This window comes from Arabidopsis lyrata (assembly GCF_000004255.2).
Source record: "Arabidopsis lyrata subsp. lyrata unplaced genomic scaffold ARALYscaffold_5, whole genome shotgun sequence".
NCBI lineage: Eukaryota > Viridiplantae > Streptophyta > Magnoliopsida > Brassicales > Brassicaceae > Arabidopsis > Arabidopsis lyrata.
Window position 1 is genome coordinate 20,557,134 of NW_003302551.1, and position 16,219 is coordinate 20,573,352.

Sequence of the window (16,219 nt, forward strand, 5' to 3'; positions counted from 1 at the left end):
ATGGTGAGCTTATTGGGTTCTTTCCTGGCAAGAAAGGCCTAAGACAAGGTGACCCGATCTCCTCCCTGCTGTTTGTGTTAGCAATGGATGTTTTATCGAAGAAATTAGATCAAGGGGCTCTGCTTCAATCTTTTATTCCTCATCCCATGTGTGATGCCCCACTTGTGACTCACCTCAGCTTTGCTGATGATGTGCTAATATTTTTTGATGGCTCTGAGAACTCTTTGGCAGAAATTTTAGACATTCTTGATGGTTTTAAGCTGGCCTCGGGTCTGGGAATAAATAAGGACAAGACTGCTCTCTTCTTAAATGGTGGGGACTATGCTCAGTCTCAAGTGGTTGCTGATAGAATTTGTTTACAGCAAGGCTCCTTCCCTGTCTGCTACCTAGGTGTTCCACTTTCCTCTAAAAAGATGCGCAATCAGGATTTTCAACCTCTTTTGGACAAGTTAGCAAAAAAGTTCAGTTCTTGGTCTGTGAAATATTTGTCGTTTGCGGGCAGATTGCAATTGATCAGATCTGTTATTTATTCTACCATCACGTTTTGGGCTTCAATTTTTGTTCTCCCTAATAAATATCTGGAGGAAGTGGAGAGAATGTGCAGCGGGTTTCTGTGGAAGAGTGATCCAAGCTCAGCTAGAGGTGCTAAAGTGAGTTGGGACTCTGCTTGCACGCCCAAAGAAGCTGGTGGTCTTGGTTTGAGGAGATTGTTTCTCTGGAATAAAGTACTTGGTTTGAAGCTCATTTGGCTTCTCTTTGTCGCTGGAGGGTCACTGTGGGTCTCTTGGGTCAGGAGGCACCTTATTGGTGCAGTCAATTTTTGGGATTTAGACCCTACCACCTCTGGAAGTTGGATTTGGAAAAGTCTTTGCAAGCTTCGTGGCATTGCAAAACCTTTTATTGTTTGTGAGATTGGTTCAGGTGTTTCTTGTAGTTTCTGGAAGGATAATTGGACTTCACTTGGCCCTCTAAATGATATTACGGGAGAGTCAGGCCCGAGAACCGTAGGTTTACCTTTAAATGCGGTTGTGGCTGATGCTTTTAGGGATGGCGACTAGTGGATCTCTACTTCGCGTAGTAGAAATCCAATTATTCAGATATTGAAACAGTGCCTCCCTCCTTCAGGTTCTGCTTTCTCGGGGAATGAGGATGATTCTTTTCTTTGGAAGATTGGGGAAAATAATCCCTCTTCAAAGTTCTCCACTGCTGATACTTGACACTACCTTAACCCTTTTGGTCCCTCTATTGAATGGCATAAGGCTATCTGGTTTAAAGGTAGGATTCCTCGACATGCGTTTATTGCTTGGATAGTTTCCAGGAAGCACCTTAACACTAGGGATAGACTGCTTCGTTGGGGTCTTCATGTTCCCTCCTCTTGCCTCCTTTGTAACCTCTTTGATGAATCTGCTCAGCATCTCTTCTTTGACTGCACTTTCTCTCACGAAGTTTGGTCTTTCTTCACTTCTCGAGCCCATGTTTCTCCTCCCATCTTATTTGAGGATGGAGTTAGATGGATGAAAGACCCTTCTCGGGATCCAAATGTCTCTCTCATTCTCAAGCTGGCTTTCCAAGCTTCAATTTATCATATTTGGAAGGAAAGGAATGCTAGACTCCATAGTGTTTCTTCTCGCCCTGCATCGGCTCTAATTCAAGAAATAAAGACTGTGATTAGATGCCATTTGGATCTTCTTACTCGTGCTCAAGTGTGTCGCCGGTCGACAATACCTTTTCTCTCTACTTGGTTTCGTTTATTCCAATAGTCGTGTTTGCTCCTTTTGTATGTTTCTTCTCTGTTGTTTGAAGGTGCGGTTGCTGCAGAAGTAGGTCTGTCTCTTCTGTTTTGGTCTTGTTGACCTTTTGGGCTGTTGGGCCTTGTAATCTCGTTTTTATTAATAGAATTTAAGTTTTTTTTTCTTAAAAAAAAAAAAAAAAAAATTCATCACCAGACGATACTTTTTCTATTTTCCTTATGACTACAGCGCAAATGTACAAGTTATAATAATGATTATTCCACGTGTCAGATTTATTTATTATTTTTGTGCATTTGATGGAATATTTCCAAGTGTCTGATTTTGTTAACTAAAAACAAATGCAAATGGTGTCCCTAAAAAAACAAACACACTTATATTAGTAAAATATTGCTTCTTCTTTTTTTCTTTCATTTCCTCACAATCAATTTAAAATATAAAAGTACCAAGTGGATGTTATTAGATGTATATCCGAATTGCAAAAATGACCATACTGCAATCCGAAGTTAGAAACATTTGTTTTTATTGCGAAAATGAGATTCTCATTTAATTTAGTTTTAAACAATATCTATAAATGTCCTCTTAAACTTTGTGCCCATATAAATACTTAAAAATCTAATTTTTCATATTTATTATCAGTACAATATCTTTTCCAACAAATTTTGTATTAATTGAATATTTTATCTTGCTCAACTAAGAAATTGATCTACCAAAATGCTTATTGAAATTCTCTGTAAAGATTTTGTAATCAAATATGTAATAAAGAAGGTATGTTTATATTACGATTTCCCTTTACAAAAGAATTCTCCTTTTTTTGAGTATTGACCCATTTATTTCACTCAGCATCGCTCATTAAATCCAAATTTTGTTATCTTCATAATGAGAAAAAAATAAGGTCTCTTAAATTCTCTCCACCTCCACTAGTAGACCCTTGGCCTTTCTCCCCTGTTTCCTAAGCTAAAATTTATCAGAAATTTTTTAGATCTTTCTTTTTTCCTCTTACTCTGCTTTTTTCTTCATCGTTTTCTAAGTTATGGGTTCCGGAGAAAAAATCTTCAAGAGCGTCCATTCAAATCGTTCTAATAACGTGAAAAGCAATAGCAAACAAGGAATCAAAGATGTTCCAAAAGGGTGTTTAGCAATCAAAGTGGGATCAAAAGAAGAGGAGAAACAGAGATTTGTTGTTCCTGTTTTTTATGTTAACCATCCATTGTTCATGCAACTCTTAAGAGAAGCTGAGGAAGAGTATGGATTCGAGCAGAAAGGTACCATCACAATCCCTTGCCACGTGGAGGTTTTTCGATACGTTCAAGACATGATCAACAGAGAGAGATCGGTTAATTATCATAATAATCATCATGATCATCGTCATAATCATACCCATAATCATCTTGTTGGATGTTTTAGAGCTTGATGATGATGATGATGCAAGCAAGCAAAAGGGTATAAAAATTTGTCTGTCATCTTTAGTTTTTTTTTTTTTCCTTTTCGAATGGGTTTGATCTTGTGGAGTTGTGGAGCCAAACACGGCCTAACCCACAAGATTAGGAGTAGAAGCTCTAGTGGTGTTTGGAAATAACCATAAATATAAATAAATGTTAAATTATGAATGTTAATTGTACGATTTATAAATTTTCTAGTGATATATGTTTATCCGATTGATGGTAGCGAGAGATGACGAACAAATTTTGGCAATTTGCGTTTGATATTTTGTTAAGAGACGTATAAATTTGAAAAGTGTATAAGGGATAGTCATAAATGAAAATTAATTCCCTTAATTTATCTGTTAGGAGAAAAAAGAAGAGGAGAGTCTCGGTTGATTTCAAATTAACAATGTTCCAATTTGGCATAAAAGTAATTTAATAATGATTCCTTTTTCTGTTGTAACGGCCGATTTGTTGTACATCGCATTAAATTTTATTGACCCGAAAAATAAATCTATTTGTCCATAGAGATTAGATAGTTACAGATAAAAAAAGATTTGTCCGTAGAGAGTTTAGAAAAGAAATCTCTTTTTATAAATAATGACCTAAATTAGCTACTACCACTAGTTTTGACTTTTGATATAAAGAAAGACTTAAAACGAATATTGGGATAATAAGAGAAAATAAGTTTCTGTATTTCCCAAAAAGTGAATAATGGAACGGAAGAACAAAGTCGGCGAAAGTGGGTACCTCTCTTCTAATCGGTGTCTTTACTCAATGCGTCAATTCCAAAGATTATACTATTCTTTTGAGTTTGACAAAAAAAAAAAAAAAAAAAAAAACTATTCTTTTGAAATTTTAATACTAACCATGAAAATTAAAGAAAGTCTAAGAAGGTGCTATTATTTTCTTTCACAAATAAACAATATCTATGTTTATGTATCATTTCTAGACGGCAAAATGTTTTGCCAGCATTGTAGTTTTCTTTTTACAACAAGAATTAAAATTTAGGTTCTCCATGACTCCATACCTCCCCTTTAAAAAACTCATTTTGATTCTTAATTATGTGTATCATCTCATATTCATAAGTTGTTTGAACTCTGGAGATTCCCCCAAAGTCCCGTAAGCAAAAGAGTACGAATACGAATCCACTCAAGCTGAACGATCATGACATGTAATATGTGGCCTGGATTCAATTGTCGGTCGAGTGTGTCGCTATTAGTGGAAAGCCTTTATTAATTTGTTAAATAATGCGTGTTACAATAATTACCATACCTTTTTAATAAAATTAATTAATACGCCTCCTCTTATTCCTGTTTGAATTTTTTGTTTTTTACCTTTTTAAGTCTTAAGTAGATACTGAAAGATAATCCTGGAAAACCTTTATTAATTTGTTAAAGAATGCTTGTTACAGTTTTTTGTTGTGAAGTCGAATTTCCATTGTTTGCTTCACCTAACAGTTTACGTGACAGAAGAGGAAGTGATGATGCGAGATCTAGGAATTAGTATAAATAATCAAAAGTTTTGATCAAAATATATTGTGTTAAATAAGGCATTGAGTGGACCTACACTCACTGATATCGGCCTATTAACAAAATAGGCCTGGCCCAATATACTTGGACGATAAACCAAGCAGCACTTACAGGTACAGCCCAGTAGGCCACACATTTTTTAAATGTATTTCCAATTCTTTTCTTTTTTATTAAGGTTTAACTACAAAAAAAAGGGATTTTTTTTTTTCAACAGTGAAAAATTGATGCCTCGAAATTAAAGTTTCATGTAATTGTTGCGTTAGATATGTTGTAATTCCATAATGCTAAAGCTATATTATCACCTGACGGAAAATAAGATGTGAATATTGGAAATTTAGAATTTTTCATTTTTTCTTCAAAAGTAAGATTCTGCACCTTAAAAGAGATTATTCAGTGGAAGCCCCCTTGGCCCATTGGTTGACTAAGGGTTGATTAATGCTTCTACACCAAGAGGTTTGGGGTTCGAGTCCGATGTATTGCGATTTATTAACAAATTTGCAGATTAATGGAGGCAAGTGTGCAAGAGATTTCCAGCGATGTACAATTATAGCCGTTCGCCAGGATTCTACGCAGAGAAGAAAGTGTCGCCAGGTCATGGATCATTGAAGGTATTCATCAAGATTACGAAGAAGGAAGTGTAGTCTGTCGTGGATCTAATAAGGGTCGGAAGGAATTGTCAGTTGTAGAATCGTCAACGTAACAGTTCTCATAATTTGCAATTAATAATAAATCTAGACGACAAAAAAAAAAAAGAGATTATTCAACAAAAAGAATAATGTTTGATCAAATGCTATAATTGAAAATAATGAGTGTGATTAGCTTTGATGGGTAGGTTAATTAGCTATGATTAGGCACTTGATGCATCTTAATCCAAGTTTGTTGGGTTGATTAATTGGGTAATTAATCTATTTCTAATGATGAAAGAAGCAAACTATTTGCGGACCAAAAAAAATATATATATTTAACATCAAACTAAACATTTACCAACTGAATATCTTAATTACCTAGCCGATGATTTCCTTAGAAAATAGAAATTCAGTGTAAATAGAATATAAAATGAGAAAGTTTGAACAGAAAAGAACGTGATGGAAATTATTTGTTCAAAGTTAATTTGTCGATGAATTAATTCTCATATTGGTAACATTTGGTCAATTGTAATTATAAAACATCCGGCAAACCATATGACAGACTATGATTTATTACAGTGGCAAATGTAATTGCTTTTTTTTTGGGCGAATGATAATTAAGTTTCAAAAATAGAAATTCTTGACCCAATTCTTTTTGTATAAAGTAAATCATGATATAAAATGTGCAACAGTCATAGAGAACTTTTATTTTCTGTAATGATTTCACATAACTACTGTAATTATCACAATCTGACCATTTTTATCGTAAATGTTTCAAATTTCAACTACTACACAATGTTTTGGTATGTCACTTCCTCTCTTCCATTTCCGTTATCCAATACCGTTCGACACGTGGCACAATGGGTTGGACGATGACGTTGTCGTTCTCCCGAAATCTGTATCGTTCCATAAATCCATCTCCGGTATATAATAATCAGGCGTTAAACCGGTATTATAACCGGACCGGTTTAGTCCATGGAACGGTGATTGTGAGGTCTCATTGACGGCTGGGATTGAATACGAGTTGGGCCCATTTAGTTGCGAGGCAACGAGCCGATCCAAAGCGGCCCAGCTTGTGACGAAGCTGGGATCCATAACTTTGCTGACGTGGCAGTTGTTGACTCGGTCGTCCGTTAACCGCTGATAATTCGTGATTGTGGTGTTGTTAGGGAGTTTTAAGAAAGGGTCTGAAATTATCACTTCTTTACAAGATTGCCCCATATCTTCAAGAATTCGCTCGATAGTCTCTACGTTGAACGACGACGTTTTCACCGGGCTGCTAATCATGTTTTTGCAAAGGCTCTTCTTCTTGAAAACACGACACACCACCCATCCTTCGTCACCTCCTATGACATCACACGTTTCTACGGTGACGCCATCATTGCCACTCGAGGAGATTAATACACTCTCGTCGAGTCTATATTCGTGCATGATCCAATCGGATTTCTGACCATGAGGGGCTCGACCTTTGTAGAAGACTAGCGTTTTTCGCATCCCGATCCTATCACCATTGGTATATATGATCTTGTCACGTCCCGTAGCTTTCCAAAATCCCACCGTGGTGGCTCGGTTAGTTCTAGTCCCCGTGGGATACTTCTTGTCCTTATGGCTAAAGAAGTACCAATCGTTTTGCGGCGTCGTTCCAATCTTACACATCTCTACATAGAAAAAAACCAGAGTTACGTTGAGTTTTGACTGATGAATTGTATTAATCAATCAGTCAACTAAATACTATATCCAAGATTTAGTTGATTGATTATTAAAAGTTAATACAAGATTTAGTTGATTGATTATTAAAAGTATTATTTGCAGAGTAATATATACAAACTTATTATTACGTTGAGTTTTGCGGCGTCGTTCCAAATAGTATACTTTTATTAATCAATCAACTAATTCTTGTATTAACTTTCCCGAATCCCGTGAATCAAGTCGAATAAATAAGTTTGTATATATTACTCTGCAAATATTTCTGAGTTTTGGAGCTTTATTTAGTTTATGACTCAACGAGCCAACGTGAATAGAAGAACTAATATAATATATCAAGAATAAAAGATAAATGCTGAACCTTGAATATCCCAAGGCTCGAGCTTGTTGAGATCAACGTCAGGAATAACATCGAGATCGATCTTGATACTAGAGATTTTCTTGCGAAGGTAATAGTTCAAGAGCTCTTCCTCGGTTGGGTGAAACCTAAAGCCAGGAGGCACTTGTGACTGTCCGTTTACTGATATGTTCATTGCTAAAGATAGAAAAAGAAGAAGAAAATAGAACGAGTTTATAACTAACCAAAGTGTGTCTATATACATATATGTGTATCAGTGTATATTTCTTACATCAACTGGCCAAAAAAATAAACAATAATACATGCATGAGGAAATGCATGTGGTCTTTGCTCTCATTTTTAATTGTCTTTGTTACGTTTTCCATTTATAAGTAGAGTATTATTTTTTTTAACATCTTTGGATCGACAAGGCCCGATCCATAGTCAATTCCTACTACGCGGGGTAACGCGACTTAGTGGAGTCGAACTCCGGTGGAGAAGGCGGAGTCATGTGGACTTAACCACTTGATTAAAGACACATCCCCATAAGTAGAGTATTATTTTTTCCCGAATATTTGATGTTTTCATGGTGTCGTTAAAGTTCGCATGAGCCACCACTTACGAATAAACAACATACGAGCCTCTAAGAGGTTATTTTAATAATTTGAAATTTTGAAATGTCTGTTTTATTCCCGAAATTGAACTCATAATGGATGTACTTGCTTGGAAAATTACCACTTGTGAGCTAACTGTGGATCGGTTCTTACTTAATTCTTACCAAGTATCCGTTATAAATAAAATGATGCAAAACTTCATTTAATAAAATTTATATCAATTGTCTCTTTATTTTTTTATCACAATTATCTGGTCTTTTTGTCCGGTGAGATTGTTTATCGCAATTTCTAAATAGTGAGGTAGAGAGGGCGGTGGGACCAGGTCACGTAGCTATTGGGTAAAAGAAGGGTCCACCTGGGATCCACATGTCAACTGTAATGTAGGAAGCAAGCCCACATCGCTACGATGACCATCGACCTTAAAAATCTCCATGGACAAGACAGTTAAAAATATATACTCCCTCTGTATTTGAAAAAATGTCGTTTCAACTGTTTTTGGGTGAATTAAGAAAGGGCACAGAATTACAAAACTAACCTTATGAGAAACGATTATTTACAATTATATTTTTGGTATCTGTAGTTTTGGTAATTTAGACTGATTAATTATGATCAATTAATTGGGGGTAATTTAGGAAATTTTATGCAAAAGTTGTTAAAATGACAACTAATTAAAAACACAGAAAAAAGGCTAGAACGACATTTATTCAAATACGGAGGGAGTATATTGTTATAATACATCATATTGGACTTATAACCGGGTCCAATAAGCAAATCAGGGTTATTCATTATGTACTCTAAAACCCTAAGTTTATATACCTATATATATGTATCATTATTTATGGAATGGAAAAAGATAACAATAAGTTTCACAACACGTTATCAGCACGAGTTTGCTCTTAACAACCCTAACCCTAAAAATCGCAAAACACTGTTCACACCGACAATGTTCATCGACACTGTTCGCTGATACTGTTCACGCCGACACTGTTCATCGATACTGTTCATCGACACTGTTCGCCGATACTGTTCACGCCGACACTGTTCATCAATACTGTTCATCGACACTGTTCATCGGTACTGTTCATCGACAGCGTGAGTTACCGAGGTCTTAAGCTCCCGGTTCAATCCGTTCAACCCCAATTGGTGAAAGGTAAAAACAAAACCTTAAAAGCTTAAAGATCAAAAACTTTGTATTACTTAAACCTAACACTCAAAATCGAAAACACTAAGCCATGACCGAAATCTTAAAACCTAAATCAAATCAAATCCAAAACCGCAATTTTCGTGTATCCCCTAAACCGGAAATCATTCTCGGTTAACTCCTAAACCCGAATATCAATTCGGTTCATCGGTTAAACCGATTATCAAACCGGTTCCAAAAATAATAACCGGATCTCAATCTGGGTAAACCGGTTCAAACTAGTTATTCTAAACCGGAAATCAATTCGGCCCAAACCGGAATCTAATATTCTGGTCCAACTTTAAACCATTACCGAGAAAGTTTCCTAAAATAGAAACTTTCCTCAAATAGCAAATGACCCGGAATGAAAACTTTCCTCATTTAGCAAATGACCCGGAATGAAAACTTTCCTCATTTAGAAAGTTTCCCAAATTAGAAACTTTCCTCATTTAGAAGGTTTCCTCAAATAGAAACTTTCCTTATTTAGAAAGTTTCCCTCAAATAGAAACTTTCCTCATTTAGAAAGTTTCCCTCAAATAGAAACTTTCCTCATTTAGAAGGTTTCCTAAAATAGAAACTTTCCTCAAATAGCAAATGACCCGGAATGAAAACTTTCTTCATTTAGAAAGTTTTCCTCAAACAGAAACTTTCCTCATTTAGAAGGTTTCCTCAAATAGAAACTTTCCTCATTTAGAAAGTTTCCCAAATTAGAAACTTTCCTCAAATATAAAGTTTCCTCAAATAGAAACTTGCCTAAACAAACCCCTAATGAAATCAATTTCATGTTTTTAGATGTCAAACATTCAGAAAGTCGTGTTCGAGGCCCTCAAGGTCTCCGGTGAAAATTATCTCGAATGGGCCCTGGACACCAGGATTTTCCTCAACTCAAAGAGACTAGGTGAGTGTATCAAAGCGGATAACACCGCATCTGATAAAGACCGGTCCCAGGCGATATTTTATATCCGCCATCATTTGGCTGCGAGCCTCAAACAGCAATATCTCACTCTTGAGAACCGACTCGAACTTTGGGTGGCCCTGAAAAAATGGCATGATCACCAGAAAACGGTGCTCTTGCCACAAGCCAAGTTTGACTGGAAGAAACTCCGGTTCCAAGATTACAAATCTGTGGATGACTACAACTCCAAACTCTTTCGGATAGTTTCAATCATGAAACTATGTGGTGAAGAGGTGTCTGATAATGATCTCCTCGAGAAAACATTATCCACCTTCCATACCCAAAACATTGTTATCTTGTTTGCTCTTGGCCGAAAAAAAACAACGAGCTATTTATGAGGAACAGTGCCCAGAGGCCCCCGGGATCGGCTCCAGTACCAGATTCCCGCAAGGAATCCTACAATGTCCAGTGAGACAGATCCTCAGATCGTGGACGTGGAAAGCGTGGACGCGGAAATGGACGTGGCAACCGACATAACCTCGGTTATGGTTCCGGTAAGGGCCGTGGTATCTCTAAACCAAACTGTCCTGCCCACCCAACCAATCAGTCTGCCTGCACTAGATGCGGAATGTTCAATCACTGGACAAAGAACTGTCGTACTCCCAAGTTTCATTGCGATTTGTATCAAAAACATGGGAAAGCACCTGCTGAAGCTAACATGGCCCAGCAAATTGATGCTGACGACACCACTACGAGATCTCAGATCTCCTCGATTGATTCCAGATCTCAGGCCCATGTGTTGTTATCAAACGGCACACATCTGGACATTCCAGATGCATTATACTCACCCAACTCAAAAAGAAACCTTTTAAGTTTTAAAGATATCAGACTTAATGGTTTCCACATAGAAACCAAGGGTGAAGGGAATAAAGAATCCCTACTGATCACTAAGATCACACTTGGCCATAAACAAGTCCTCGAGACTATACCCGCTTTATCTACTGGCCTTTACTATGCCAAGGTCAGTATGATTGAGGCTAATAATGCTCTCAAAGCCCGGTTCCAAGACTACACTATTTGGCACGACTGGCTTGGTCATCCCGGTACAACCATGATGCGTAAATTAATCCAAAGTTCTCAAGGACACACCCTTCGAGAAAACCGAGTCTTCCCTAAGCACCTCATGTGCACAGCTTGCTCCCAAGGGAAGTTGATCACCTGGCCTTCACCAGTAAAAGTGTCCAAAGAGACATTGCATTTTCTGGAAAGAATCCAAGGAGATATCTGTGGTCCCATTCACCCACCTTCTCATTCACCCACCTTCTGGGACATTCCGGTACTTCATGGTACTAATAGATGCTTCGACCCGTTGGTCGTATGTATGCATGTTGTCTTCTCGGAACCAAGCTTTTGCTAGGTTGTTGGCTCAAATCATCAGATTACGAGCCCACTTTCCAGACTTCCCACTAAAGACTATACGTCTTGATAATGCTGGTGAATTCACTTCCCAAGCGTTTAATGATTACTGTATGGCCATGGGGGTGACGTTGAACATCCTGTGGCACATGTCCATACTCAGAATGGACTTGCTGAATCATTCATTAAACGAATCCAATGGATTGCTCGACCATTACTCATGAGGTCGAAACTCCCGGTCTCAGCTTGGGGACATGCAGTATTACATGCTGCTGAACTAATACGCATCCGACCATCTAGTGAGCATAGATATTCCCCATCCCAATTATTACAGGGTCATGAGCCAGACATCTCCCATCTCAAAACATTTGGGTGCTCAGTCTATGTACCCATTGCTCCACCACATAGAACCAAAATGGGACCTCAAAGGAGGATGGAAATATATGTTGGTTTTGATTCTCCCACCATCATCAAATATCTCGAGCCGACCACTGGAGACCTATTTAAGGCCAGATATGCGGATTGCCAATTTGATGAATCGGTATATCCAACATTGGGTGGAGAGAAACACAAGCTGGTCAAAGAGCTATCATGGAATCAAACATCCTTAAATTGGCAAGATCCTCGGACTCTAGAATGTGATTCAGAGATCCAAAAGATTATACACTATCAAAAGCTAGCTAATCAATTGCCAGATTCCTTTGCTGACCTGAACAAAGTAACCAAATCGTACATACCAGCTTGTAATGCACCAGTACGAATCACTGTTCCAACGGGACAAGTTCAAGTTGCTATAGAGCCTGCATCACGAAATAAACGTGGCAGACCTCTAGATTCCAAAGACAAGAATCCACGGAAATCAAAGAAAGGTGCAATAGTTGAAACCGGGATTCCCAATATAACAGACATAGCGCGCGCTGAGACTCACTCTGATGAACCACCAGAAGAGGTTCGGGACGCCGAATCTCTAGGTTCTGACGAGATCGATAACAATGAGATCTCTATTAATTACAACATGTCTGGAACCCAATGGAACAGAAAAGAAGTCGACTTAAATGCACTCTTTGCATACAAAGTAGCACTTGATATTGCGAACACGCAAGAGGATCTAGAACCCACGTCTATCACAGAGTGCACTCATAGAACAGACTGGCTAAAATGGAAAGAAGCCATAAACGTGGAGTTAAAGAGTCTCAAACTCAGGAATGTGTTTGGTCCGATCATCCGGACACCATTCAATGTCAAACCAGTGGGCTATAAATGGGTCTTTGTGCGTAAAAGAAACGAACTCGGTGAAGTCATTCGTTATAAAGCACGGCTTGTAGCACAAGGATTCTCACAGAGACCCGGAATCGATTATGAGGAGACTTATTCTCCGGTGGTGGATGCAACTACTTTTCGATTCCTCATGAGTCTGGCCATAAGAGAAAATCTAGATTTGCGGTTAATGGATGTTGTCACCGCATATCTCTATGGGCCCCTCGACAATGAAATATACATGAGATTACCAGATGGCATAGAGCTTAAAGATAAGCATGCATCTCGAGATCAATACTGCATCAGGCTGAACAAATCCTTGTATGGACTGAAACAAAGTGGACGTATGTGGTATAACCGGTTAAGCGAATATCTCATCAGAGAAGGCTACAAAAACGATCCCATCAGTCCATGCATTTTCATCAAGAAATACTTAAACAAAGGATTTGTAATCATAGCAGTTTACGTGGATGACCTAAACATCCTCGGAACATCTGGTGAAATCTCCCAAACAGTCGACTGCTTGAAAGCAGAATTCGAAATGAAAGACCTAGGTAAAACTAAATTCTGTTTGGGTTTACAACTTGAGTACGTTAAAGGAGGAATCCTTGTGCATCAAGCGGCTTACATTGAAAAAGTACTCAAGCGATTCAATATGGACCAGGCCCACCCATTGAACAGCCCAATGGTTGTCCGGAGCCTAGGATTGGACAGTGATCCATTTGGTCCCAAGAAAGACGATGAAGAAATTCTCGGTCCAGAAAAGCCATACCTCAGTGCTGTAGGAGCGTTAATGTACTTGGCTAGTCACACTAGACCAGACATTTGTTTTGCCGTGAACCTCCTAGCTCGCTTCAGCTCATGTCCAACTCAGAGGCACTGGAATGGTATCAAACACCTCCTAAGATACCTTCAAGGTACTAAAGACTTAGGACTGTTTTACACTAACCACAACAAGGATGGACTAGTTGGTTTTGCTGATGCAGGTTATCAATCAGATCCGCACAATGCCAAGTCTCAAACTGGTTATGTGTTCACGCATGGAGGAACAGCTATCTCTTGGAGATCGATAAAGCAGACAATCACTACCACTTCATCAAACCATGCAGAACTTTTGGCCATTCACGAAGCCAGCAGAGAATGTGTTTGGCTACGATCCATGACTCAGCACATCCGATCAGATTGTGGTATGAAAGAAGATAAGGAGCCCACGGTTATGTTTGAAGACAACGGGGCTTGCATTGCTCAACTCAAGGAAGGTTATATCAAAGGAGATCGGACGAAGCACAACCTACCGAAATTCTTCTCAACCTCGGATTGGCAGAAGGATGGTACGATCAGCGTTCAACAGGTCCGATCATGCGATAACTCCGCCGACCTTTTCACCAAATCATTGCCCGCTTCAACACTCCGGAAGCTCATCCAACAAATAGGAATGCGTAGACTTAGAGATCTACGGTGATGCTCTAATCAGGGGGAGTAATGCGTGTTGTACTCTTTTTCCTTCACCATGGTTTTTCCCACTAGGTTTTCTTGGTAAGGTTTTAATGAGGCAACATTCCCCAGCGTATTATCGAGATCCCGATTGACCATCAGGTCCGGTTACTCCGTCCAAGGGGGAGTGTTATAATACATCATATTGGACTTATAACCGGGCCCAATAAGCCCATCAGGGTTATTCATTATGTACTCTAAAACCCTAGGTTTATATGCCTATATATATGTATCATTATTCATGGAATGGAAAAAGATAACAATAAGTTTCACAACATATATTATTTTTTCCAATTTATTTTGTAGTTTAACACAAAAAATTGCTACAAAATAAGTATTCGTTTTAAAATTTTATGTAAAATTAAATATATTTTCCTGGTGTCTATATATCAAACATTCAAATATATTGAATGAACGGTGAAGGCGAAAAAGAAAGAATGTAATGTGATGAACAAAGATTTCATATTATACATTATTGTGTTAAATATGACATTAAAACTCGTAGCTTAGGCTTATTGAAGGTGATGATGTGAAGATAATGGTAGACTTGGTGAATGTTGAGATGTATACGACATGATAACCGCAACCTCCTTAGAAGATGGAGAGAAAATTAGAGATCAAGATCTGTTTGAAGAAGCGTTTATCAAATAAATGCGCAGGTAACATTGCAACAAAGGTCTAAGATTCGTATATCGTGCATGTGGTTCACTCGAACTAATTATAAAGTTAACCTATCTGGTATTCAAGAAAAGACGGTGTGGATTCGATTCACCCAAAAAATTTTAAATTATTGTATTTATTTAATTTGAATGACGACATGAATCTAGATGAACAGTTGTTTACAACTGTAAGCAAAGTATCTACGTATTATGTAGATTTTGTGGGGGCCTATTTACAAACGGTTATTTTCTAAATTTCTTTTTTTCTCTTAACATGGTTTTAAGTTTATACTAATAGATTAATACGCAAGGGCGCCTCAAATTTGCCATGTGTTATATAGGACAACATCGGCCTTTATTATGCCAAGTACTTGATAAAATATTAAATTATGAGATTAAAATTTGAGTTAATCTGAAATGTCGTTTTTCATTTTTTTAACATGTTTCTGAGTTTATAGCAGAGTAATAGACAAGGGCGGCTAGAACTTATTATGGCCATGTGATATAAAATAACACTATAACAACATAAAACAGTAAAACGGATAACCAGGATTCTTAAACTACTTTTCTTAATTACAAGTTGTAACATTGTATCCATGTATATACTTCTATAAAATCATATTATGCACTGAAATCTGGCGAGTTAAAAACAATAACAAGTTAATTGGGTTACATTTCTTTGTAACATATATAATCTGATTAAAATGAACGTTGTTGCGGCACGGAGCTACGATGAATTGATGATGATATAGTGACAAAAATACAAAATGATATAATTTAAGCATTATACGTACGTACAATCGTAAATTTTCTAGAAGATGAAGAAAGTTTGAATGGGAAACAATCTTTTGAGATGTTTCAAAATTTATTAAACCCGTAATGGTGAGACGTCATATAACTATATATATACTCGTCCTTGTCGGACAATTTTTTTTTTTTTTTTTTTCGTGAAAACTGATTTTACGCTTACAAGTTGCAAACACTGAAACACTTCACATCTTCATATCCCAAGGTATTCAATGACAAAGTTCAATAATAAATAATAAATGTTCAAATTCTTTAGCTGGATACATGGTCAAGTCTCGGAACAATTTTTGTTTGTTTGTTTCAAAAATGATTTTTCAGGAACTTATAATAGTTATGCAGGACTTATAACTTTAGCCTAAGCCTACACTGTTTCTGGCCAGCTTTGGGTTCTTTGGCCTGAAATAAAATAGTTTTGTTTCCCTTTTGTTCTAGTACCCGAGTGAACGATATGACTCTCTTTTGTTTTGTTCGTTTAGACTATTTCCAATGAGGATGTTTCATCTAGTGTTTTGCAATTAAAATAATA

At 37.5% G+C, this 16,219-nt stretch overlaps 2 protein-coding genes across 2 annotated transcripts; one reads left to right on the plus strand and one right to left on the minus strand.

Annotated features, from left to right (window-relative positions):
* Positions 1-2,538: 2,538 nt before the first annotated feature.
* On the plus strand, positions 2,539-3,406 carry LOC9314489 (auxin-responsive protein SAUR32). The gene has a single exon (XM_021025187.1). The coding sequence runs from the start codon at positions 2,782-2,784 to the stop codon at positions 3,160-3,162; it is 381 nt and encodes a 126-aa protein (XP_020880846.1). The 5' UTR covers positions 2,539-2,781; the 3' UTR covers positions 3,163-3,406.
* A 2,055-nt stretch (positions 3,407-5,461) lies between these two features.
* On the minus strand, positions 5,462-7,753 carry LOC9312713 (NAC domain-containing protein 66). The gene is made up of 2 exons (XM_002878375.2): positions 7,396-7,753; positions 5,462-6,988 (listed from the first exon to the last, which is right to left on the minus strand). The coding sequence occupies exons 1-2, from the start codon at positions 7,634-7,636 to the stop codon at positions 6,162-6,164; spliced, it is 1,068 nt and encodes a 355-aa protein (XP_002878421.2). The 5' UTR covers positions 7,637-7,753; the 3' UTR covers positions 5,462-6,161.
* Between the last annotated feature and the right edge of the window lie 8,466 nt (positions 7,754-16,219).